The 25,845-nt window shown below is 47.4% G+C and overlaps 1 protein-coding gene across 6 annotated transcripts in view; it reads left to right on the top strand.

Moving 5' to 3' along the window:
- FYN (FYN proto-oncogene, Src family tyrosine kinase) overlaps positions 1-25,498 on the top strand; it is a 208,334-nt gene extending 182,836 nt beyond the window's left edge. For all 6 annotated transcript variants that reach the window (XM_022554577.3, XM_022554585.3, XM_089921949.1 and 3 more), the window contains 2 exons: positions 12,993-13,124; positions 23,877-25,498. In XM_022554577.3, the coding sequence (XP_022410285.1) occupies positions 12,993-13,124; positions 23,877-24,085 (341 nt within the window). In that variant the 3' untranslated portion in view covers positions 24,086-25,498. The remainder of the gene's footprint in view (positions 1-12,992; positions 13,125-23,876) is intronic.
- The last annotated feature ends 347 nt before the right edge of the window (positions 25,499-25,845 follow it).

The following is a 25,845-nucleotide window of genomic DNA, read 5'->3' as shown; positions in this document are numbered from 1 at the left end:
CCTTCCTTCTTTCCCTCCTCTGTCTCTGTCTACACACACACACCCCTCTTGGCCTTTCCTGACCCCCTCCATAGGGTCTCCCACATGAAGGACCTGCCCATTTAACCCTTTCCTCTCCTGATTTGAATCATCACAAAGGCAGGAAGTTAGAGTTGCTCTGTATTTGGGGTTTTTTGTTTGTTTGTTTTAAGGTCTAAGTTAACGACAGGATCATTGTTGAGAAAGCTAACGTCAAGGCGATTTAATCTTTGGATCTTTGGAATGTATGTAAAAACAGGGGCATTTAGGACTTTGTATAAAACTTGCTGTAGGTTAAGGTTTGTGTATTAAATAAAAGAAAAACATATCTGTTCAAATGCTCCCAGTATTGAGGGTTTAAATTGAATAGATTATTATCTGGAGGAAAATTCACGTATAAATTTGACTGCAAAGAATTCATAATTGTTGCGGTTTTCATGTTAATTATTTCATGTTAAAATATTGTTACTGCATAAATTAACACATTCTTTCATGGAGAACATATTTTAGAAAGATTTGTTACTTTAATAACTCTTTGTGTATTAGAAATCCCAGATGCCTGTACTAATTAAATATAATCAGATTTTGGATTCAAAAAGCACAGTAGCCATTTAACACAAACAAGCAGGCAGCTAGGTTGAGAAACACAGTCAGGAAGAAGCGGATCCCTGTTCCTTTCAAATTTTGAATTTCACAATTCAGAACTGTGAATTCAATTCCTGTCCTTCCTTTGTATTGCAGTGACTGGGGATTATCCGACTCAGAACGCCAACTTTCCAGCTCAAGGGCTCCTGCAGAATTATTAATCAGCCCCTTCTGAGGCCCCTGTAATCCGGTGGCAGATCAAGGCTGATCTCGCCATGAGATGCCCTCCCTCTGCCCCCGTCGGCACATGCGTTTCTTGTTCTCTGTCAACAACAGCACTGCAGTTCCCACACACTGTGCTGTGACCTGAACAGCAAATGTCAGGGGAGGAGGGGAAGAAACCCTTTTAATTATTGAATTTAATCTAATTCTTCCCATGCTAGAGAAGCAAATCATCCTTTGACGAAAAGCAGACCCCTTTCCAGTGCAGCCATTGTTTTAAGCGCTGAGCAGGAAGCTCTTCTGTTTGAACTGACCACGCCGCCGCCCGTGCCACGGTCAGGGCTGCTGGTCACGGGGGTGTCTGCTGAGAGCCCGGGGCTCCCCCGCAGAACGTCCTGCCCTCGGCCAGGTCCCAGCCCTCCTTCCTGCTGAGCTGAGGGCTGCATGCCTGAGCCGAGCCTGGTTCCAATCAAGCCTCCCAGATCCCGAGTTTGGTGCACTGCCGTCACGGGCAGAGAGGGCCTTCATTTGTATTCCACCGCGCACCCGGTCTTCCACCGGCTTTTCCGAGAGGGATGCTTTGTTTACATGCGCGGTCACAGCGGAGCCCAGGGGCCAGGTTAAGCGCAGGGGGGAGCGGGTCACACTGCTAAGGAGAGGCACGTGGGTGGTGCAGACCGTGTTATCCTCGGAGAAAGGACGTGTGGAAGCCAAAGACTAAAAGGAAAAGAAAATTCACTCCTTCCTCCCCCACTCTTTCTTTTCAAATTAAAACTGTTTGCACGGAGGAGATGGACTCATTCCCTCCATCCGCACAGTCCGGCTGCCCCCTGACTCTGCTCCTGGGGGCCGGGGGGGTGGGGGACAGATGGGCCTGCTGTAAGCCCTGGTCACTGAGAGCCCGCTTGTCTGAATACCTTTCCCCTTTCTCTGAACTGGGCGGTCACGTTTTGTATTCCGTGTGGGTCTCTCCTTTGTGCTGCCTTGAGCAAAGCAATTGGGCAGTTGTTTCTGAACGGTCAGAGCAAGTCCTTGGTCTGTGCACCCATGTTTCTTAGTAATCATCAAGAAGGAAGCAGATGGTCACCCTCTGTGATTTTAAAGTGTGTAAATAGGAGCTACATACTGCCAGCAAACATCAAAAATGTCACTTGGCTTCCTTGTCTTGCCTTGCTGGCAGAAGGAACTCCTGCATTTGCATCATCCTGATAATCAGGGACAGACAGTGCGAGTGAAAACTGCCCCATGTTTTGAAGGAGAGTGCACAGCAGCATGGGGCTGGTCTCCCCACGGGAGAGGCACGGGCGGGGGGGCCGGGGGAGTGGTGTGGAAAAGCAACCCAAAGTGGTTATTGTCTTCTGTACATCGTCTCTTCCTTCCATTCCTTCCTGACTCCCAACCAGACCCTCAGTATGACCACCAGCTGTTCCCAAGCAGTATCTCCAACCCCAGTGCTTTTCCTTGCTGCCTAGCAGACTTTGTGACATGATGTCAGACTGACCCAGGCCCAGTGCCCCTACTGGGGGTGACTGGATTCTTGAGGTGATTTCTGTGTTGAGCTAAACCCCAGACATCCGTTTTTTACTTAGCTCTGAATTCTCACCACCCTGAACAGCAGCATACAGATGGTTCCAGAGCCCTACATGCAGCTTTCTTACCTTTTGTTCTGGATAAAAGATCACAAGTGTGGTGTCCATCGTACTCAGGCTATGAATCAGAGTTTTTGTTCTGCTTTTGCTGAAGGATAATTGGAATTATTCAGCACTTTGGTGTTTTAGAACAGCAAGCAGGGCTCCTCCTTTCCTCAGTTCCACCCAAGATAGCAACTTCCACAAGTACCCCCCCACACACACACACACACAGTTGGCACTTCAGACAAAGTCTTTTTTTTTTACTTTTTTCTTTTTGGCCATACTGCGCAGCATGCGGGACCTTAGTTCCCCAACCAGGGATCGAACCCGTGCCCCCTGCAGTGGAAGCACAGAGTCTTAACCACTGGACCGCCAGGGAAGTCCCAGGCAAAGTCTTCCTGATGAGTCTTAGATCTCCTTCCTGAAAGCACAGGGACCAAACACCCATGATTTCAGGAGATGCTAGTTAATTTCATTCTTTACTTTTGTGTTGCAAGTGAGAGTTATCCTGGGTTGTCATTGGTCACCATTGGGGAGGAGGGTGATGGGGAAAGGCAAGCAGCCCGAGCTCCTCCCCTCACCTTCTGGCTCCCCCATAGATTTGTAGAAGAAATGTCACAGCCTGCTTTCTGTTCTCCTCCATGTAAGGCACTTCTGCCCCTCCACAGTTTACCTGCCTGCCTGTCCTTCCTTAACTGCAAGACTCCAGGACCAGTGCCTTGCCTCCAGCCTCATCCCCCATTCTCCCGGGTGCTGGGTTTGCTCCCCTCTGTCCTCTAGTTGTCCTGATTAGGCTTTTAATACCCGCTGATGGACCATCTACTCCTTCTTGTCTGGTCCTCGATTTGGGGCTCCCCTTGGGACTTGGCTTATCCCTCTCAGCCTGAATATTCCTTCCGCGAATTCAGCCACACTAGACTTGGGATCCATGCCTGGCTAGTCAACCCTCGTGTTTGCAGCGTGTTCAGGCCCTGCCTCTGGTCCTGGGTTCTTGTCTTCCTTAGCCGAACGTGGTCCTCCTCCACCCACATCCCCAGGGGGGACAGCACTCCTCCCTACTCCCCACCTCCTTCCTTCTCAGACTGCCCGCTCGCCGTTATGCATTTCAGATGGAATATCATCTCCATTGTACCATTTACTTTTCGTTTATTTTTTTTTAAACGTGGTGCTAAAACCTTATGAACCTAAAGTAGAAATTGCAACAGAATGTGTCACCAGGAATAACTGGAAAACACACAGTTGTATTACTCCAGACATGTTTGGGAAATTCCAAAGTCATTCCTTTGGCCTAGTGTGAAAATTCTGAGTTTTGCTTTGCCAAGTTTTATTGGGTTTGAAATCATTGTTTTGTTTGAATAACCACAAAGTTCCAGGTCAGATCAGCTTTACCTCCTTCACAGGATATCCTGCCCTAGTCCTGCCTTGTCACCCCTCCTTTCCCCCCACCCCCCACCAATATAATCAGCTTCCTGTTATTGGCATAGTTCATGGTTTCTTTTATTCTCCAGGATAACTTTAAAGTTGAAGTACTTCACATTATTTAACCCTGGACGTAATAATTTGCAGACTTTGAGGCTTCATAACTAAAGAGCGTTCTGGATGGATCTTTGGTTCAGAAAAACAGTGTCTGTTGTTGATATTAATGCCTTTCCTCCTTGCAGATGCTATGAGGGCACCACTTGCATTCTCTGTAGGGAGGACTTGGCAGCTTTTATGCTCTGCTGGCTTTGCCTTCTTCACCTTGGCCCAGGTTTTAGCCATAGGGGATATTTTCAAGGCTGTGGAATTGGCCTGGTCACCATGGAAAAAAAAAAAGAGAGAGAGAGAGAGAGAGAGAAAGGCTTGACAGTCCAGGAATCCAGGAAGAGCCAGTGATGTGAGCTACCCACCACCCGCGCCCCCACCCCCACCCCAGGCCTCTCCTGGCCCTTTCCTGGAGCCCCAGGAAGAACTGAGGGTCACATTGCAGCGTTCTCATGTGGCCGCCTCTACCCAAGCCCCCAGTCCCTGGGTACTTCCTCTTTCCCCTCTCTCGTGAGTCCTCTTGTTCCTAAAGCCAGCACCACAATTTAAGCTTTCTGTTGGGTTTGCCTGTGAGCTCTGTCCCACAGCTGCCTGGAATGTCCTAGGGCAGGAGGTGACTCCCACTGTGCTGGGGACTCACTGGATGCTGAGTAAGTTCTCAGTGATTGGCTGCTGAGTGTATTGGGTTTTCCTCATCCTCCTTCCCTCCCTTGAAGTTTGGAGAGCTTTGGCTGGCCTGGTGCAACTCAGTGCCTTTGCATTAAGATCCAAATAAAATAATAGGTGGCATTTATTTAGGTATAATGAGGCTCCAGGTACTGTGCCGAGCCCTTTAAATTATTTATAATTCTCATCACAACCTCATGAGGTTATCGTCATCCCCAGTTTACAGACAAGGAGACTGAGACTGAGGGGGCTTTTAAATGGTCACCCAACAAAGCCAGTGTGTGTACCCAGGTCTGCCTGCCGCTGGAGCCCCTCTCCTAGATGACTGCCCTGGCCTTCCACAAATGGCCACGCCAGCCCAGCCCACAATTTGACGTCTTTGCATTGTCACAAAGAATATTCGCTCCCCGTTTCCTGGCTGACTTCCACACGCTTAGTCCAGGAGGCGGACCTGAGAGTGAAAGGCTCTGCAGCCTTCATTCAAGCATTTGAAATGCTGCTGCCATCGCCTTAATGCACCAAGATGCATAAAGTACTGCAAGTAACTGAATCAAGTGAGAACTGTTTCTGTTTAAGGCAGAAGAAAGCAGATTGCCTGGCCCCTGGGGATAAAGGACCTTCATTAACTTGATTGGGACCTGGGGGTTGGGATGAGCCGTGCTGACCTAATGAATTTAGCTGGTCACCCTGTTTTCACTTAGAAACCAAGCCTTCAGTTAGACTGTCCTGGAGTGTGGTCAGAAGGATTTTCTTCCTGTAACTGTAAGGGTGAAAATAATTATTTGTTCCACAGCTGCATTGTGTCACTCTCTTCTTTGTTCCGTTTGATTAAATCTGTGTAAAGGAAGAGAATCTCTGTGGCCATCAGTGTTGAATAAATTGCTGGGTTGACCCTTTAGCCAATTAAAACATTTATTGAGCAGTTGCTGTTTAACCAGCCTTAGGCAAGGTACTGTGGAGAAGATCAGCATAAAACATGGTCTCCAACCTCAAAGGATTTACATTCTATTTAAGGAAAGACGAAATGACTAGTAGAGAGACGTGTTGGAAACACGGGCGTGGCAGTAGTGGTTGAGTGTTTGGGGTCTGGAGCCAGACTCCCTTGGCTCAAATTCCAGTTCCACCATTTACATGCATCCTCTGGCATATCGTTTTACCTCTGTTCAGTTTTCTCATCTGTAGAACAGGACCGTTATTAGTATCTGCCTCGTATGTGTAAAGCACTTAGCGTGACGCCTGACACTTAGCAAGCACTCAATATATGTTTAGCTATTGTGGGAGCTACTATTGTCAAGCATTAAACTGTTGTTTATAGCACTGATTCCCAAGAGCACTGGTGAGAACGATGAAGGCTGGAGTAGTCACAGGTGACTTGATGAGGCAGGTGGGACTTGAGCTGAGCAGGCTTTAGCTAAGCAGGCGGAGGGAGAGATGACATTTAGGGTATGTTAATGTAGAAGAGGCAAGTTCACAGTTATGCGGAGTGCAGGGTACAGGTTACGGGAAAGCAAACTAGGCTAGAGTAACTGTGTGTTTGGGGCAGCAAGAACCAAAGTTGAATAGATATGTGGGTCCTAGAAAACTGGGTGGGGGATTCTGGCTTAAGGCAGTAGGGAGCGCACTGTATGGTTGCCAGGGAGGCAGGTGTGGACATTAGGAAGCTGAGGTTTAAAAGGATTAATTGGAAAGACAATGAGCTGAAGGCAGGGCACCATGGCTGGAGGACCAGAGGGATGAGGTCCCAAATCAGGTTTTGGCAGAGAACTTAAACAGGAAAGGGAAAGTTTGAGAGACTCGTCAGAGAGGGAAACAAGAGGCCTTGTTGATGGATTGGATATTGGGTTTTAGGAGAGGGAGAAGTCCCAACCAGCTTTCAGGTTTTTCACCTTGAAGCCTGGTAGAGTAGGAATCTGACCCCCAGAACAGGGATAGTAGAAAGGAACTCCATTTGCATCCTAGAATATTAAAGTGAGAATCAACTTTGTCAGTCATGTAGTCAAATTTTCCACCTACAAGAATTTCTTTTATAACAAACTGTCTTATTCATAGTAAAATGATTTAATGAAAAATAAATTTAGATTTGTAGTTGCCACCTTTGAGATAAAGGCAGGACATCCTAGAGGCTTTGTCCCTTAGACGTTTGCAAATTGAGAACCAAGACTTCAGATGAAAGACAGAGTCTGTCCAGTGTTTCCCGCCCAGTTCACACAGAGATGCCGGGCAGGGTTAGTCATGAGAGCGGGCATGTTCCCCCAGGGAATCAGCAGAGAGAAGGGTCTACAGCACTTAGGCCTCTAACACACTTGGAATTAGTGAGAGGGAGACTGAGGAAAAGCCTACAGCAGAGACAAGAGAAATGCCTAGAAAGAAAGGAAAAGCGTCAGGGAAGAATAAACTCAGAAAAGATCATTCATTTCTCGTAGAAATGTTTGAGCTTTACAGAGTGTTGGAGTATGCTAAGTAAGTTTCACTCCTTTGTTTCTGAGATGATTTGCACTACCCAAATGTGAAAAGTCTGCTAAACAGCACAGATGTGACTAGAGCCACAAGTTAAATAAACATGATGGCAGAAGTGACAATAGGCACATCATCTACCCCAGGGGCCCCCAACCCCCAGACCGGTATCAGTCTGCGTCCTGTTAGGAACCCGGACCGCACAGCAGGAGGTGAGCAGCGGGCAAGCGAGCGAAGCTTCATCTGCCGCTCCCCCATCGCTGGCGTTGCTGCCTGAACCATCCCCCCTCCCCCACCCCAGTCCGTGGAAAAATTGTCTTCCACGAAACTGGTCCCTGGTGCCAAAAATGTTGGGGACCGCTGATCTACCTAATTGCTAATAGACACCCACAGGCCCTGAAATGTCATGATGCTTTTCAAGAGTTTTGAAAAGTCAAAATGCTTTTCACGTTCTGGCTCATCACAGATCATTCTCTAGGTAATAACGCGTTATTTCCATGTTTTAAAGACAAGGAGAGGGTGAGGTAGAGGATGCTCACAGGCCGCAGTGGCTCCCCAGCACACCCAGGTGGGATCCGGAGTCCTTAGTGTGACTTGAAGAACCCACAAAATCTGTGCTTGTAGCCCATTTTATTCTTCTTTATAGCACTTGTCGCTGTCTGACATATATAATGGCCATTCGTTTATTTTATCTCCTTCCCAAGCTAGCCTGCAGGCCCCCTGAGAGCAGGAGGTTGCATTCACTATGGTAGCCCCAGCACTAAGGACCACACCAGGCACATAGGAAACTCCAGAAATACTTACGGTAGGAAGAGAGAGAACAAAACCAGTCCAGCAGGGGTGGGATCTTTTGTTGTCTTGTGGACAAACTTTGATAACTGAATAAATCCACAGCTCTCTCCTTTCTCTTACTTAAAACATGGATGGTTGTTAACCTTACTCTAAAGAAGACCAGTGAGGTGGAATGATTGCTATCCAGTCACCTGCTTCCATCCCAGTCTGTTAAAAAAAAAAAAAGGATTTTCCACTTTGTTTGGCTGTGAATGCTCCAAGGCCTCTGGCCACCTTGTCTTTCTGCGGCTCTTACCCCCCAGCTTCAGCCCCAGGCCCCTCAGAGAGCCAAGTCCAGGATTCCCACCACCTCAGACAGGCTCACTCAGACCCAAAGGGGTTCTGAACACCCTTCATCTGGCACTAAAATCAGGGTTTTTCCAGGTGTTTTTAAGTTTCATTAGTGTGTGACAGATGCTTTTCTACTGTAGTTGACAGTTGTCAAACACGTAAAAGCGCATCCAGATGGTTATAGACAGCGACACTGGTCACTGAGGACAAGGCGAGGACTCGCCAGAGAGCAGGGAACTGATAATAAGCCCCATAAGGAACCGAGGTTGTTCAGCCTGGAAGGGAAGGCCCGGTGGCCTACCAGTGTCCAGTCACTCATTCATTCAGCACCCCCTTACCTAGTGCCTTTTGTGCATGAGGCACTGGGCTCAATACTGGAGACATGGTGGCCATCCAGAAAGACACGCACCGGCCCCCGAGGACAGTATCTATGGAGAAAAACGCACTTCTGACAGCTCACACGCTTACTGCACTTAAATGGTAACAGCCGCAAAGAACCAGACACTCTGGCAGTGCAGAGCTAGGGAAACTGCCCCAGTCTTAGTGCCCGGGCCAGGGTTCCCGTGCCAGAAGCACTTAGGCCGGGAACAAAGGAGAGCAGGAGTCAACCATGGGGCAGGAGTAGGGTGGGACTTGCGGCAAAGCCAACAGCCTGCCTGGAGGCCCTGCAGCAGGAAGGACGGTCAGAGGAGGTCATGGGGCCAGTGAGGCAACAGAGGAGGTGAGGCTCCGGATAACAGGAGGAGGCTGGGGAGTGGGAAGGAGGGACCAGAGTGTGCATGTGGGCCCAAGTGGAAGGCAGTGCAGGAAGGAGGCAGGTGGCAGGGAGCAAGTGAGGACTGGAGTGCAGGTAGTGAGGATGGAGAGGGACAGACACCTTCAAGGGTGTGAAGTAGACTCAATGTGGACGACGCTAAAGCAGCAGAGGCCGAAGATGACTCCATGAAGATCTGTCGAGCTCGTCTAGGTAGGCTCCGTGCTGCTTACCTGAGTGCACAGTGGAGAACCAGTAGACACGGCATCCAGAAGGAAGATTCTCAGCATTCTGGTGTCCTCACTTAGGCAGCTTCCAAGGCAGCAAACACTGAAAAAGCAGCAGAATCGTGGGGAGGATACATTGTGGATATTGTGTTTGAGAGGCCCTATGAGGTCCCAGTGGAGGCTCTGAGGAGGGAATTGGTTTTACGGGTCAGGAACTCAGGAGGGGAGGTCCTATCAGATGATACAAATGCAGGCATCACTGGAGTCAGGATAGTCGTTGAAGCCACAAGAGTAGAATCTCCCTGTTGGTCACAACGCTGATGCCCACTTGTTTCACATCTCCGGAGACTTTAGAGAAGCAGGCGTGAGGTATCTGTAAGAAATGATTATTTAAAACACTGCTATTTAAATCACAGAAAATGATTTAGCCTGAGGCTAGCTGGTCCTCTTGCTATTCTGGGAGGTAAATGACCAAAGTACAAAGATATTCTACCTGTAGCGTGGTCCCAGGACCTGGGCCCCAATGACAGCACCAAGTCAGGCTTTCAGCAATGAGTTAACCTTGGGAAGTTGGTAAAATCTGTAGACACTGCCTGGAAAACATCGGTGGAAAAGATGCTTTCAAGTCCATACATAAATACATATAGATTATGTGTGGCCTTTGTCTGTTGGCTTAACAGAATCCTAAACTGTTTAATTCAGTAAGAAATAAAAACTAGAGTGATGATAATGTCCGTATTTTTTAGTTCACCTAAACATTGGACGAGCACACTAAGAGTTTCCAGGTCCTTCATAGCCTGTGGCATCAGTGGCACAGATCATTGTACCTGCATCGGCTGCTGTTACTTCCTCCAGTGAAGTACAGAGGAGAGGAAATTGTTTTGGCATCTAATCCCGTTCCCAAACGAGAGAATTTCAGGAAGAGCTAGTTACATGACAACACCAAGTTCATTGTGGTGTAGGTGTCCTGACATTGTCCCCTTTTTTCTACAAATCCATGCCAATTAGCAGACAACTTTGATCCTGGCTTTATGCCTACTGTGATATCTATGAAAAAATCTGAGGGAGGAGAACTTTATTTTGAAGGAAAAGGCAATGTTTACACCTAGGAGGTCCTTCCTTCCAGGCTTCTGAGGTTTCCTAACTTTACCCAAGGAGAGAGCCCATCCAGCCCCCAGCAGGGTGGTATCCTTGGCAACCTTAGGGATGCTGTTCTCAGAGACCGGGATTTGCAGTGTGCAACCACATGGCCATTTGCAGAGACCCCTGCGCAAGCCCCAGGTGAACTCTCCCTGATGTGGAGCTGCATCTGTACCCTCAGGAGGGGAGAAACGAAAATGAGGGGAAATTGAGGTAATGAGATGAGTAGAAGAGTGAGCATTGATTAGTTCTTCTCAGTTGAAACCTCACTTAATCACTAACAGCTTATCAGTGCTTTAATTTAACATTTTGTCTTCCTTGAAACTGTGAGTTATCTTTAGAGAACCTTCTTTTGTCAACAGTGGCTGCTATTTTGGGCCCAAAACAAAGTAGGAGAAATCAGACAAAGACATTCTTCATTTTGTCCCCTCCAAAATGTATTAGGTATAAATACATTGCTTATCTTAGAAAGAAAACTAATGCAAAATAAATTTATGTAAGTAAACTCCTGCTCGCAAGTCAAAGCACATATCTACAAATGATTTCCTATCAGAGATCCATTACAACCTTTGTTTCAACTTATATTTTGAAGGTTTATATATTATAGCTCTTGTTGTAGACGATACAATGAGAAAATAATAAAGCAGACTAGCACAACTGACTGATATATTGATAATTGCTTTTTTTTTAATCTGAAATTATGAAATCTTCTCTCAGAAAATCCAAAATGACTTTATCCCAATTTTAAACAGTTTACTTTCAGCAACACTCACATCTTGAGCAACGTGGAGTGATTCCAAGAAGGGAAGAAAGGCGTTTTTTGCTTGTCATTTTATTTGCAGGATTTGTGTCTGCACAGTGGAGAAAAATGTTCTATTTGCTTCGGAGACAGACATAGATTTCCAAGCCATTTGGCTCAAGAGATGGTTTAAATAGGAATGAATTTAATATACCTTTAATTCTCTGAAATAAGAGAATTCCAGCTGAGGTTTGGTCCAGGGCAAAGTTGGCTCTCGACACTGAAGAAAATCTGTCACATTAATCCCAGAGGCTCAGAGTCCAAAGCTGCATGAACAGAATGCTGGAGGATAGGAAGTGTGAGAAGAATGCTTTGAAAGAAACTTTAAAAACAAAATGACTGTTCAGAGAATACCAGACCTTGCAACACTTAAGCAAAGATATAAGTAATTATGCTTGAGAAACATAGCTAATTAAAAGTAACTCGATGCATAAAAGGAAGAAAAACTATAGAATAACTTCTCTGTTCCAGTGTTAATGTGAGATGCAATGGAATAAAATAGTAGGATTTTTTTTTTAATTTCATTTCACGGGCATAGAAGAGATGGAGAGGAAAATTATATTGCCAGAAAATGCCAGGGTAGATTTGCTGAAGATGTTATCATGTACTGTATTTAAAACAAAAATCTAATTGCTGTAATTTATCCTAACCTCTGGTTATTAAAACACTGCTAATTCAAAGGTTTTAATCATTTGCCAGTTTTACACATAATGGCTTTTCATAGAAGATACTGTGAAAATTTCTCATTTTGTCAGCCTCCGTATGATATTTTTTTAGGAGTTCCTAAGTAAAACATGCTTTAAACATATAATTTTGTTTACATCACTAATAAAAATTGCCTGTTTAGTTTGTTCAATGAAATATCTGAAACTGCTTTATCATTGTTGAGCCTAATGTGTGAGAGTGCAGGCTGCTGAATCAATTTTAATTCCCCGTATATACATCTCGCTTCAGAAGAAGCAGGGTGGACCCCACCCTTCCTTTTTGATTAGAGAAAGGATTCCTTTAATCGGAGACATTTGAAAGAAAAGATTCTACTCACTTTGGCACAAAATTTGCTTCTTGGTCTTGAGAAATCAGACTCATAAGACAGTCATTGAGATAAAACCACTGTTTAAAAACAAACATTAGATAGTACCCAGTCTGACTGGTGGGAGAAAGGTAGGGAGGTAAGCAAGGGATCATACAGTGCAGAAGAAAAACCTATCCCAGAATTAAAGGTGGCCACTATCAGGGGAAAGGGTGGAAGGAAGAAAGAGAGTGTATAGGGGAAGTAGACAGAGGCAAAGTCATTTCTCTGCTGTAGATGTAGGAGGCGTTGGGGAAATACAGCCCATCTCAGCATAACACCTGGGCGGCAGTGAATTGTCTCCACCCTGGGAGAAGCGTGGTGGCTTGATCTGGTTTTTATGTACCTCAGTAAGAGCAGACTATGGTCTTACATACTAAAGGATTCTTGAGAGTAGCAGTGTGATTTAATTCTATGTGTATTTATTAAAATATAACTTTATTTGAAAGCAAAAGAAAAAATATATAGTTTCCTAAATCACAAGTTAGCCCTACCTCCATACCAAACCTATGTCTTTCAATAGGTTTGTAGATTCAAGTTCTAAAGGCCAGAACTTTAAGCGGCCTTCAAGCCCAGCCCTTTGATGGGACTTGCTTAAGGTCGCAGAGCCAGAAGCAGACCCCACAGCTCCTCAGTCCTAGTCTGTGTCCTGTCTCCCCTCCTTCCCATCCTCCTCTCTGAACCTGATCCCAGGAAAGCACTTCCACTTGCTCTTCCTTCCCAGCCCCACACCCAGCGCCATGCTCTCTGCCTGACAAGTAACCGGGTGTTCTTCCTGCAGGTGCAAAGTTCCCCATTAAGTGGACAGCCCCCGAAGCAGCCCTGTACGGGAGGTTCACAATCAAGTCTGACGTGTGGTCTTTTGGAATCTTACTTACAGAGCTGGTCACCAAAGGAAGAGTTCCGTACCCAGGTAAGGGCAGGGCACAGCAGAAATGGGCCTGGGTGGATGCTCTCCCAGCACCATTTGGGGACTCTCCCAGCACCATTTGGGGAACCTTCACCCTGTTTGCCTTCTAAACCCCATCCTCAGCTTTCTGCCAAGCATGAGTTTGAAGCACATGGACAGGTATTTAGCCAGAGAAAAGCAGAAGTGGGAGCCCCTGTGTAGGTAGACAAGCAGCCACCGTGAATCGTGTGCCAGGATTAATGCAATTAGTAGCTGGTGAATGCTTCAGCCCGCCCCAGTTCATGGGTTCTCTCCTCTCTCAGTAAGAGTGTGGGTCCCTGGCTCCCAGGGCAGAAGTGTCACTGGCAGAACCTCTGCCCAAATGGAGTTTGCAGACACTTCTGGGAAAGAGGAGAAAAGCCCTCACTGCTTTCTGATTACTCTGTAACACTGACCCAGGGAGTGAACCTGGCAGGAAGATGTCAGGACCTGCCCTCTCTGCAGGCCCCGCTCCAGATGGCCAGAGACAACAGAGGCACACGGGAAACGCAATTTAGAAGCCACTCACTGCGTGTTTCTTGGTTTTGTTTTTTGTGGGGTTTTTTGTTTGGTTGGGTTTTTTTTGGCGGGGGGTGGGGGGGGTTGGCCATGCCGTGCGCCTTGCAGGATCTCAATTCCCAGACCAGGAATTGAACCCGGCCCACTGTACTGAAAGCCCAGAATCCTAACCACTAGGCCACCAGGGAACTCCCTCACCGCACGTTTCTGAACAGTTAAAATATGCTCTACAAAAGCAAGTATAGTGTAAAGACATTGGAGATTCTTAAGCCCTGGAATTTTTCTGGATTATCAGAGTCATGCTCTCCAAAGAAACCACGGGTTTTAGGTTACTCTCGCTTGAATTCATTAATTTAGACAGATGGTGACATAAAGGATAATCGTGCCATTTTACCTCCACGCTTTAGTGGTTATAGCGCAGGGACGATCTGCTTTCTGAAATGTTAAGGACATATTTTTCAGTTACTGTTGAGTGCAGAAAGAACCTAGCTCCCCATCATTCCCTGCCTAAGAAAGGAGCTTTTAAAAATAAAAAAGCAGCGACAGAAACGATAGTGGAGATTAATGAGGAATTGAGGGCTCTTGCAAATCCTCAGTTTGTAATCGTATCTTTGCAGTCAGAGGAGCCGGCGAGGGCCGATTAATTTGTAATCCCTTTGTTCCCTTTTTATGATTGTTTCTGGTCATCTTGGGAGAATGCAGAGAAGTAAAGAAGATCTCTTTCTGGGTTGGTCGTAGCCTCAGGACTCCTAGGAGAGCCAGGTTGGCACAGAGGCAAAATTGACAAATTCCCTGTCTCTGAAGCACCAGCACTGGGCGGTTAGAGATGCAGGCGGAAGGCAGTTTTATTGATGCTGTGGCGACTGCTGCCCCCGGCACGCACCAAGTGGGCAGCTGCTCTGGGAATAGCCAACTAGCACGGCAGAAAGGGCCGCCCCAGAGGGGCCTGGAGCACAGCACGGGCAATTTTGAATTGCTCCTCAAGGGAGAGAATGTGCAGGTCTCAGGATTTTGAAGATGTGAAGGCACCTCTTTTTTTATTGTCTGAATTTTGAATGAATCTCTTCCTGAGTCCCCCAAGTTTCCAGCCACCCGATGTGTTAAATGCAGCTGTGGGGGAAGGTTAACGTTTTGCGTTTCTGTGAAGCCTTTCCTTCCAGGAAGACAAAGCTGTTTTTTGTTTCTCAGGGTCACACGCAGAAACCAAGACAAAGGGGAGAGGGGGGCGGCAGCCTCAGAGAAGGAAGGCAGGTGTGTGTTTCTGAGGGAGAGTCTTTTGTCACGTTTGGTTTTGGCATAAAGAAAGCGGCCTCACTTTACAACTTAGGCTGGGATTTTCATTCATTCGGCGTAGCGTCAGTAGGTGTGACCGCGCCTGGCGTTTTGCTCGACCTGGGAAATAAATATAAACAAGGCATTCATACTCTCAGCAAGCATTGATGAGAACGGTCCTCAAGCAAGACGCTGTTTTAGTGGCTGGAGCTAGAACAGTGAGCAAAGGAATGAATCCAGTCCCTGCACTCATAGAGCTTGCAAGTCAGATGGATAAAGTGTGCATCAAATCCAGGAAGAAATCAGCCTTTTTTCTTACTTCTCTGTCATTAGAGGAAATCATCTTCGAGGGATGGAGTACTTGAACTCACCCGCCGTGGGCCCCCAATCTTAATTCTGATAATGGGGGAGGGGCCCCGATTCAGGTATCTGCATACAGCAGGTCCTGAGAAGGGCCTTTCACTCAGAACCCCGTGAGGATGGCAAAGGAGTTTGACAGGGGAACCAAGTCCACTTTACTGCACGTAGTTACACACTCTGAGCAACTGCTGACATGCCGGGGGCTTTGATAGCCACCCTAATTCTGCGAGGGCGGCAGAGAGAAGGGGCCACGACTGGGAAGCTTCACGGAGAAGAAGGCACGTGGGCTTTCCCCCTCAAGTTGAGGAAGAGGGTCCCAGACAAGGACGGGCATGCGGAAGGGCGCCCGCTCAAGGAGCCGCAGGCTTAGTCTGCGGAGAAGGCCGTGAGGCAGGGGTACCCGGACCAGCAGCTGGAAAGCCTGGCCAGAGCCCACCGTGAGGGGCCTGGTGCTGCCACAGGGAGGCCTGGCCGGTCTGCAGTGGTGGGCGTGATGGGAGCCACGGAAAGTTGTTCCCTGACCTGCCCCTCGCCGTGGATGCTGCTTGTTTTTGTTCTTTAACACAGCTGTAATCACATTTAATTGGACTTCTGAATCTCACAGTACACTCTTCTTGAGGGATCCCTTTTACAGAGAGGGATTCCAATTATAGGATGATTACCTTAATGAAGAAGAACAACCGCTAAGGAACAGTCATTCAGCTTCACCCATTGTCGCCATGGAAGGAAGGCCCTTCCTGTCCGTGTCCTCGCCGTCTGTTGGTGCGACCCGCGTGGGCAGTATGTGCCGAGGGCCTGCTTCTCCGCTGCCCTGAGTCCTCGTGCCTGTGGACAGCACCCAGGACAGACCCCTAGTCCCCTTCCACCGTGATTTCCATCCTGACTTCTCAATGCAGTTATTTCTCAGGTGGCTAGAGTGTATTTTCAAGTAATTCTTGTTTCAAGAGCAGTAGGTGGAGATACATTTTTCTGAACTCTTTCGTACCTGAGAGTGGCTTTCTGTCACCTTCACACACAGGAAAGTTACTTCGGCTGGTGGTGAGGATGGGGGTCAAGGGGGAAGGGAAAGTGACTTCCCCACTGCCCCATGGTGGGCTGTCATCCTCTGGTGCAGTGACCCCCTTTCATAGAATTTCCTGCTTCCGGTCTCTCCCCCTTCCCATCCCCCACCATTCTATCACTGTCACCACCAGAATTATCCTGGAAAACACAGACCCGCTTATCCTACTCTACTAGTTAACAAGTCCATGGCTCCCCCTTGTCTTCCAGATAAACTCCAGAAGCCTTTGTTTGCATTGTCCTTCATACCTCTTCCCTTCAGTCATTCCACAAATATTTATTGAATACCTACTATATGCCAGGTGCTGTTTAGGCCCCAGGAGTGTAGCTGTGAACCAAAAGACAAAAACTGTCCTCCTGAACTTTTCATGCCTTAGAGGAGAGAGACAATAACACAAATAAGCAAAATGTATTCAGCACTGGCTGGTGGTAATGGGTAAGGAGAAGAATAAAACGGGGTCGGGGATAGAGGGTAGCAAGGGAGGACCTCCCCAGGAAGATGACATCTGAGGAAGCGAGGCTCAGGGTCGATACCTGGGGGAGGAGCCTCCCTTCAGAGGCAACCGGAGCACAGAGGCCCTGAAGAACCGCCACAAGGCCCATGTGCCTAGGGCAGAGGGAGCCAGAGGGCCAGGAGGCCCCAGGCAGATCAGTAGGGTCTTCCTGGGTCACGGTGAGGACTTTTGCTTTTACTGTTAGTGAGATGAGCGACTGATGGGTTTTGAGCGGGCAACGTGACCAGACGTGATTTCTTGCTTGCCGCTTGCCAACACTTCGCACCAAGAGATCTCTCTCAGACACGCAAGTCTCTCTTCTCAGCTCCACTCCCTGCCTCCGAATCCTTCAGAGCCTGGCCCAAACGCCCACCCCCTCCTTTGTGTAGCCTGCTCCATGTCTCTTCCTGGATTGCACCTTCTGCTTGCTTCCATGCCACTGGGTACATCTCTGCTGAAACCCTTGTCTTTGTGTCTCTATTTCCCAGTAGCTCTGAACTCTGAGAAGGGGGCTCCTTTTATGTGTTCCCCATGCCCAGCACAGTGTCTGCCCCATAGTACACTCTCAGGAAGTCTAAGTGAATGCATGGATGCATGCATGGATGCATGCATGGATGGCTATAGGCAGGGGGAGAAAAGATTATGCCTATGAGGCTTTTAAAACAAGACTTTGCCCATAGCCTGCAAAGCCTTTCAGCTCTATTTCATCATCTCCACAAATAAATATAGCATGTTTTTTCCCAGCCACAAAGTAACCTCTGTCCTCAAAGTTGTTCTGAGAAATTGACCCCGTGATCAGTTCAGACACCATGTCCCAGCACCGTTCTAGGCAGAATGTCCCGGCCATTCAGTGCCCCGGCTCTCAGCTGAACACCTGCTTTGGGAATTTGGCAGGATCTGACAAAGCAGGAACATTCTCTTAAGTGTATCACATTTATTCATCCATTTGAAGCACTTTCAACTCTTTTAACAACTGACAGCTGCCTGACTTCCGTGAATGCGTCTAGTCACTTGATTATGACTTGAAGAGGAAGATAACTAGTGAATGTATAGCATTTTCCTTAAAGAATTAGAAGTCTCCACCTTTGTCCTCCCTCTGCCCCACTCAGATGCCTCAGACAGAGCCTGAACTGTAGACTTAAATTCCTCTGTGTTCAGCAGCCCATCACTGTCGCCTGCACTCTTATCCCCACTGGGCCCAGCGTGATGACAGGAGCAGGTTTCTCTTGGGGTGGGAAGAAGTTAGGGCTCTGCCGCCAGGAGAATGGGAGGTGGGATGAACCTTCGAATCTCAGCCAGGGGTGCTTTGTCCTCCCTGCCCCCATCCACAGTCTGCAGGCTTTTTCTTTCAGCTCCTGTTGTTCCCTCCAGAGGGAATCCTTCCTGGAATGCCCAGGAGTCGTGTTGTCACCTCCCCCCACAAAGTTTCTCTTGGCCACTGTGGCAGGTGAAGGAGAGAGGGCGGGAGGAGAGGGCAGTTCTTCCCTATCTGTGCGTTTCCGCGGCCTTCCCGGTAGGCACCCTTACCCTCACCGTCCCTGTTTCATGTTTCTGGGACAAAGGAGCTGTTCGTGATACTGTATTATCAACTTTAAACAACCTTTGTGTGTTATGGCACCTGAGTAGCCGTCATTTCTGTATTTATTAATAGAGTGGGCTTAATAAAAACAGCTGTCCTGAGCTTATCTGGTTAAGATGTGGAAAGATAAACAAAACTAGTCATCCTTGTGCCTTCTCAAGGTCACTCCTTTATTTTCAACTATACTCGTGGAGCAACATCTATCTGCCCAAAATCTGTACTTTGACCTCATAACCAAAACCTAACTTGAAGCGTCCCAGTTGTAGCCCGGTAAGATAACTGGAGCACACGGTGATCTGATAGCACGCTCTCGGGCTGAGCAAGCACCATTACCTGCGCCCTCCTTCCTTCTGCCCTCCCGGCACGCCCAGAAATGCTCAGCAGACAAGCAAACAGAAGGGCTTTTTCCAGGGTTTACGTAGAGGAGCCAGGGGGAGCCTCTGACGGAAACCCTTATGCACAATAGGGTCTAATTTCGTTTCAACGGAAAGCTCGGTTTGCTCAATTAAGCTGGATATCTGGGAACCTGAGCATCATTCCCATTGTCAAAGTGCTTAATTATAAACACGGCACAAAAATCCAGGTTCTCGCAACCCCTAGTCCAGCCCAGGTGCAAACCTGAACGGGTAACAGTGAAGATCCCCTATTGTATAGAGATGGCCCCTTGGAGATCCATATTGGAAGCTGCGCAAACGGAGAGCTATAAAGCCCAACACCTTCCGTTCATAGAAGACATTGTTTTTTTCAAAGAGCTAAAAGCACAGTGAATGTGGAGGTATTCTCTTGACAAGTGGAGAAACTGAGGCCAGGGGAAGTCGAGTCACCTGCTGAGAGACACAGAGTCGAAGTAGTGAAGTGGCTCTGACAATGAAAATGAATTGTTTTCTTCCCTAAAGAACCCAAAAGAAAAGCGAGGAGACTCCACCGAGTTAACATCTAGCTCAAGGAAGAGGAATAGGAAAGTGTAAAAGAAAAGGAGGGAGGGGAAAAAAAGGAGAGAGGGAAGGAAAGCACAGACGTGAAAGCAGACATTGTCGGTAACCATACGTAGTAAGGGTTGCAAAGTGAGAGTTGGAAACTGGACCTTAATTCGGGAACCTCGAGGAAGCCAGCAGCGTGATTTGGAAGGATAATATGGTCATAATGGCAGGAAGCGAATGCAGTCCACTCAGCCAGAGAATCTCAGCTGCAGGATTTGGGGCAGACCACTGGAAAGGATGCTACTAGTGGCCACGTTTGAGAGCCTGAAGTGCAGGGTGGCAGGAGGCCCTCATGGAAGATGCAGAGAAGAACAATTTGAAAAGCAAACCCCAGCACGGCAGGCTACACGGATTTTCCGTGAACTGAGGCCCACTGGGTTGTGCCCTGTGAGAGTGACCAGTGGAAATGGCCCATTTTCCTGACTGACGCCAGGGAGAGCAGGAAGGTAAGGAACTGCTGAGGTGGGAGCAAAGGAGGGCAGGCTGGAGTGAAAACAGAGAGCGCGTCTGCTCGCTGGCTGCCAAGCCCTGCGCCCCTTCTCTGACGCGGAGGTTGGGGACCAGGCAACACACCCTGGGGGGCTTTGTGGCCATGACACTTCCCACGGTGAGACACCACCGGCTGGTAGAGACCACCCTCCTATTGAAAAACAGTCTCTACTGCAGCTTCCACTGAGAACTGTTGGTGACAAAGTTTCCCTAAAACATACACCATATTTTAAAGTTTCTATCTTTTCTGTTTCTCCCCTGGCCTTCTCCCCACTGAAGAAGGAAGAAAAGGGCAGAACATTCCCAGGCACCCTCCTCCACCGCCGCCCCCGTCCCTGCCCACCCCCCGTCTGCTTCCTCAATTGGAAGCAAGATACGAAGATTCATCTCTTCCAGTGTTCCCGTGTCCCTCGGGACTCTGCTGACCACCCTGGCACTCAGTCTTGTGTGTGATCCCTTCCCAGTCCCTGGCCCTCACCTCCCAGGTGTTGGATAAAACCAATGTCTTGGGAAAAGTGGCTAAAAAGAGGGGAGATAACAATTTTCTTTGTAACAAAAATATGAAGCCATCTAAAAAGGAAACATGAAATAGTAGTATAAAGAGGAAGATCCATTTTTGCTAAAAAGAAATTCTTAAATATGATTTTTCAAAGTCTTAGAGCCAAAAGTACTATTTTTTAAAAAATAGGAACACAACCCAACTTATTCAGGGTGTTGTTTGTGAAATAAAAACTGACCCAAGCCTTGCTGAGTGGGCATCTCTTGGTTGCACGGTTACTGCTGCCAAGGCCCATCGTGAAGGTGCCAGGTCCACTTCTGGCTTATGGTTGGTTGGAAAAGAGCCAGCCCCATTCACATTGTCATTGTCAGCCAAGTGCGTTGTCTTACATCCCACTTTTCCAGCAAAGCTGACGTTGGTATGTTTCTCTTTGGCCTGGTGCATGGAATCGGTTTTGTGTGCTCCCCATGCCTGGGGAGCCTGGGTAGAGGCATGAGAGGGGAAAGAGGAGAAGTGAGTAGAGGGTGCAGGCAGAACGGAGGTGGAGAGTGTGCACAGGAGCTGGCGGCGAGGCTGCTGGTGCCCTGTCCCACATGGGCCAAGGTCCAGCTCCGTCCCTGGTCACAGCTGCCTGCGAAGCAGGCTGCCTCGGGAGACGCTACATGCTGAGGGTCAAGCTGCCGCATCCGCTGTGTCCCAGGCTCAGGCAGAGCACTAGAAAATCAGGCTTGACCCAAGTGGCCAATTAAACTTTCCATTGGTGGAGACTGAATCAAGAGTTTCTAAAACATACATGCAATCCTTGCATTTGAGTAGTTTGTTTTTCAAGGACATGCAACATTTACTGACATAGGGCCGCGGAGCAATAGGAGAACGATTAGTTATACTCCGTGGTGTGGTTTTGGGTGGTCTCAGTGCCAGAATAAAGCATTAGAAGGCATTTGGGGGTGGGTGGTACCACCTCCAGAAGGGCCTGTCACACCTTCCGAGGTTTTAGACCTTCCACCTGTGGCTTCTGAGATACTGGTATTATGAAACCAAGGTCTGTACTGAAATACAAAGCAGATGCTTTGGAGAAGGCCCGATACGTGCTTATGCTCTCTTCCTGACCCTTTCGGGGTGGCTGGAATGTGGTGGCTACTGCCACTCCTGATGCCGGGGCGTCCCAGCCAAAACCCTTGGGACTGGATGTACCTCAGAGTCTGACTCGTTTGTTTTTGTTTTTTTTTTTAGAAAGTCCATACAGTGCTTAGACCATAATTTATATAACACCCTAGGAGAGTCTGGGGCTGCACTCTGTGTTCAAACACATTCTTACTTCTATAGCGATATGTATGAATGAAGAGAAACAGTCAATAGCCTCACACCAGGTCAGGCTTTACGGCCGAATGAGGTGAGTTCGGATCAATTTTGCTGCCAAGTGAGTTTCCAGAACTTTTGCTTTGCAGAGCTTGTTGGATTTGGGGATCGTGGATAAGGACATGCTGGTCCCTGTCCCGTGCCCTGGTTTGTCCAAAGCGCTGCAAGACACTCCAGCATCTCCCCTTGCTTCCAGCTCCCCCGTTCCATCCCGAGTTGTCAAAATGAGTTTTCAGTAGTGGGAGGAGGATTTAAGGTAATAAGCCTCAGAGCTGACTGAACATCCAACTGAAGTGGGCCCCTGTAAAGACAGGCATGGTGCAGAGGCAGGGGACCCAGATTCACTCACTGAGCCTCTCTCACTAAAATAAGGGTCACCCCCGAAATGTGACCAAGGTTATATTAGAATAATTAAATCGCAGGCCTACTTCAACACAGCAGGAATAATACACGGATTTTATCCCCTCAAGGAATTACAGTGGCAGAGAATAAGAAAGCATCCTGAAAGGGTTTGGATAAGCATGTGACTGACAGGGCTGTGCTGGACAGCCACGGGAGCCGGGATCAACCCAGCTCCAAAAGCAACAACAAAGAGAACTGAGAACAGATCCCGAAGTCTGAGTGTCCCCCACTCAGGGGGACAGGATTGTGACCTGGGCCCAGCTGCTCTGGCCAGGCTTACAGGGTTCTAGCCAGCAGGTTGCCACCTCCTCCAGCATTAAAGGGAGCTGCTACATGTATGCGCTGTGTCCTGCTGATGACAACCCTGAGAGCTGGGGGAAGAAATCTGGGTTTCTGAATGGCTGGAACTCGGGATCTTGCTTTTGTAAATTAACTGGGTCAGAAGTTGGAGAGGATTATAGGCTCAGGGCCAAGGAGCAGCCAAAACATACAAGGGCTTGGCAGGCAATGGCAGAACATGATATGGCAGAAAAGGGAAGGAAAACCAGAGGAGAGAGCCTGGCAGTGATTGGGAAAGGGGTCAGGGCGTTCGGCTCACCCCAAGTGTGGTATTTCCTGTTCTGTCAAGAAGGCCAGCGTGCAGGGAGGTTGCATTCTCCTGAGGGTTAGCAATCTCCCAGAATGTCTCCTGTTAGCTCCAGGCATCCTGATGTTTCACTATCAGGCAGCTCCCCCGGCGGGTCGCAAAGGTCTCCAGTGATAGATGGCCTGTCCAAGGTCATCAGTAAACACAGACGCCCTGTCTCCCCATCGCAGTCATCAAACCTCAGGGCACCTAGGGGTCGCTGGGCTGGATGGTGCCCAGCGTGGTGGCGTGATGTCAGATCTCAGACAGCGGGGCACCAAGAGCTTGCCCAGGCACGAGGACAGCCAATTTATGAAGTTCATCAATGGAGCTCACGGGTCCTGTGAACAAAGGACGGTTTATTTTTCATTCCATGGATTTGTTTTTATCTGCTTCATTCATATTTTTCTCAGTTTAATTGAAGTGTAATTTACATACAATAGAATTCAACAATTTTAAGAATTCAGTGAGTTTTGTCAAGCATAAATAGTCACACCTCCACATACAGGATATAGCACATGTGTTGGCAGACTACAGCCCGTGGGCCAAATCCGGCTTCCACCCTGTTTTTGTTTTGTACCTTTTTAGAGTTGTAGAAAAATAAATAAGATGAAGAATATGCGACAGAGACCGTATGCAACCCGCAGCACCTAAAATCTTTACCATCTGGCCTTTAGGCGGATGGTTTGCTGATACAGAATGTTTCCATCACTCCTTGGTGTTCCCGGCGGCCCCTCTGCAGGATTCCCCTCCCCCTCCCCCCCGGCAACCACTGACCTGCTTTCTATCACTGTAGTTTTACCTTTTCTAGAATTTCATATAAATGAAATCACACAGTATGTTGCCTTTTGTGTCTGGCTTCTTTCACTTATAATGCTTTTGAGATTCATCCTCTGGGGCTTTGCGTGTGTCAGTAGTGGGGTCCTTTTTTTATTTCTGAGTGGTGTGATAGCCCATTAAAGACAGGGTCTAATTTAAGACAGCCCTCAACATGTTTTAACCACCCGCAGGCTCCACGTAGAAGAAAGAGGAGGTGCAGGGGGCGGTGGCCGTGGCCGGGCAGCCCAGCGCGCCCGCTCTCATGGCCCTTGTCTTTGCAGGCATGAACAACCGGGAGGTGCTGGAGCAAGTGGAGCGCGGCTACAGGATGCCCTGTCCGCAGGACTGCCCCATCTCCCTCCATGAGCTCATGATCCACTGCTGGAAAAAGGACCCCGAAGAGCGGCCCACTTTCGAGTACTTGCAGGGCTTCCTGGAAGACTACTTCACCGCCACAGAGCCCCAGTATCAGCCTGGTGAAAACCTGTAAGACCTGGGTCTGCAGAGAGAGGCCTGGTCCAAGAGGCTTCCCCGCCCCCTCCCCATTAGCTTTCAATTCCGTAGCCAGCTGCTCCGAGCAGAGCAGTGAGAACTGTCCAGGATCAGATTGCATGTGACTCTGAAGCTGACGAACTTCCATGGCCCTCATTAATGACACTTGTCCCCAAATCCGAACCTCCTCTGTGAAGCATACGAGACAGAACCTTGTTATTTCTCAGACTTTGGAAAATGCGTTGTATCGATGTTATGTAACAGGCCAAACCTCTGTTCAGTGTAAATAGTTATTCCAGTGCCAACGATCCTAGTGCTTTCCTTTTTTTAAAATGCAAATCCTATGTGATTTTAACTCTGTCTTCACCTGATTCAACTAAAAAAAAAAGTATTATTTTCCAAAAGTGGCCTCTTTGTCTAAAACAATAAAATTTTTTTTCATGTTTTAACAAAAACCAACCAGGACAGGTGTTTGTTTTTTTTTCTTTTTTCTAAATATGAATATATATAATATATACATCCCTGTACATATACCATGTGGGTGCTAACGTGGAGACGTGGGCCACAGAGCTTCGGGACCCAGAGTGAGGATTTGACTGGAAAATCAACATAAAAGCACCGGTGTTATTCTGAAAACCAGTGGCCTCGTTCTTTGGCTTTTGCAAAACATGATTTGATTTTTTTTTTTTTTTAATTTGGATTGCACTTTTTTGGTTCATGACTGTGCCTGTAGATGGCTGTTACTTTGACTCTTTTCAGCAGCACCCCCCCACCCCAACTGAATTCACAAGTTCTGTTTCCAGTATTTGCTTCGACTTACTACGATCTTGAAACTTAAAAGTGAGCCTCTTTAAAGCAAGCAAGTGGCCAATACTACCAGGGGAACTAGAAGATGGATACCACACAAACTTCTTGTATAAAACATGAATGCTGAAATGTTTCCAACTTTTTTAATTTAATAAACCTTGTAACCACATTTAAATGGTCTAAAACCCATAGCACTGTAGTCGTGGCAACCTGCTAAACTTTCTCATTCAACTAACCCTTACGGGAAGGTGAGGGTGGGAGGTCGTACATTTCCCATTGTAAAATAAGTGTTTGAATGTCCTGTACTGCTAATGAAATGACTTTCTCTATGTCCAAGGGTCCTCCAGTGAAATAACTATGCACTACTTTACATCTCATGGGGAAGCACAAAAAAAAGTATTACATTCTTAGTTGCTGTTTGTACCAACTTTGAATTACATATGTTTAACAAGTCAAAAACCCTATTTCTATTGAGTTTTTAATACTGAGTGGCAACTCTGAAGTCTTTATTCCTTTTTTGTTATGATTTCTTTGTGAGTTTACATTTTTAAATTGTTTAACTTTCTTAATTTAGTAATTAAAAAGACAGTATTTTACATTTGGATTTTTTTTTGTTCATTTGTTTAAATCATGGAAGGTACTTTAGGAGTGACATATCTGTCCCATACCAAGTGGTAAGGAGTCACCTGGAGAATTTAACCATTGTGCAATGATTTCCAAATGGCAGAAACATTCAGAACACCTGGAGTGGGGTTTTATTTCCCCCCGCCCCAAGAAAGGCTGGGCTATTGTCTAGTTAATTCAGAGGATTGTTAAAGGAAGACTAGGCATACCTTAACATTTTAATTTATCAGGCATTTTTGCTAACTAAAATTTTCTGTGTCCCACTTATAGGAGAAAGAGACAATTGCAAGAAGAATCTTTCTTGTCCTGGAGCCAATACATATGTTT

Source organism: Delphinapterus leucas, chromosome 12, assembly GCF_059928025.1.
Source record: "Delphinapterus leucas isolate spDelLeu-1000000601 "Yukka" chromosome 12, BTC_Dleu_Yukka2, whole genome shotgun sequence".
NCBI classification, from domain to species: Eukaryota; Metazoa; Chordata; class Mammalia; order Artiodactyla; family Monodontidae; genus Delphinapterus; species Delphinapterus leucas.
The sequence above is the reverse complement of the archived record's forward strand: the minus strand, read 5'-3'. Positions and strand labels throughout refer to the sequence as shown.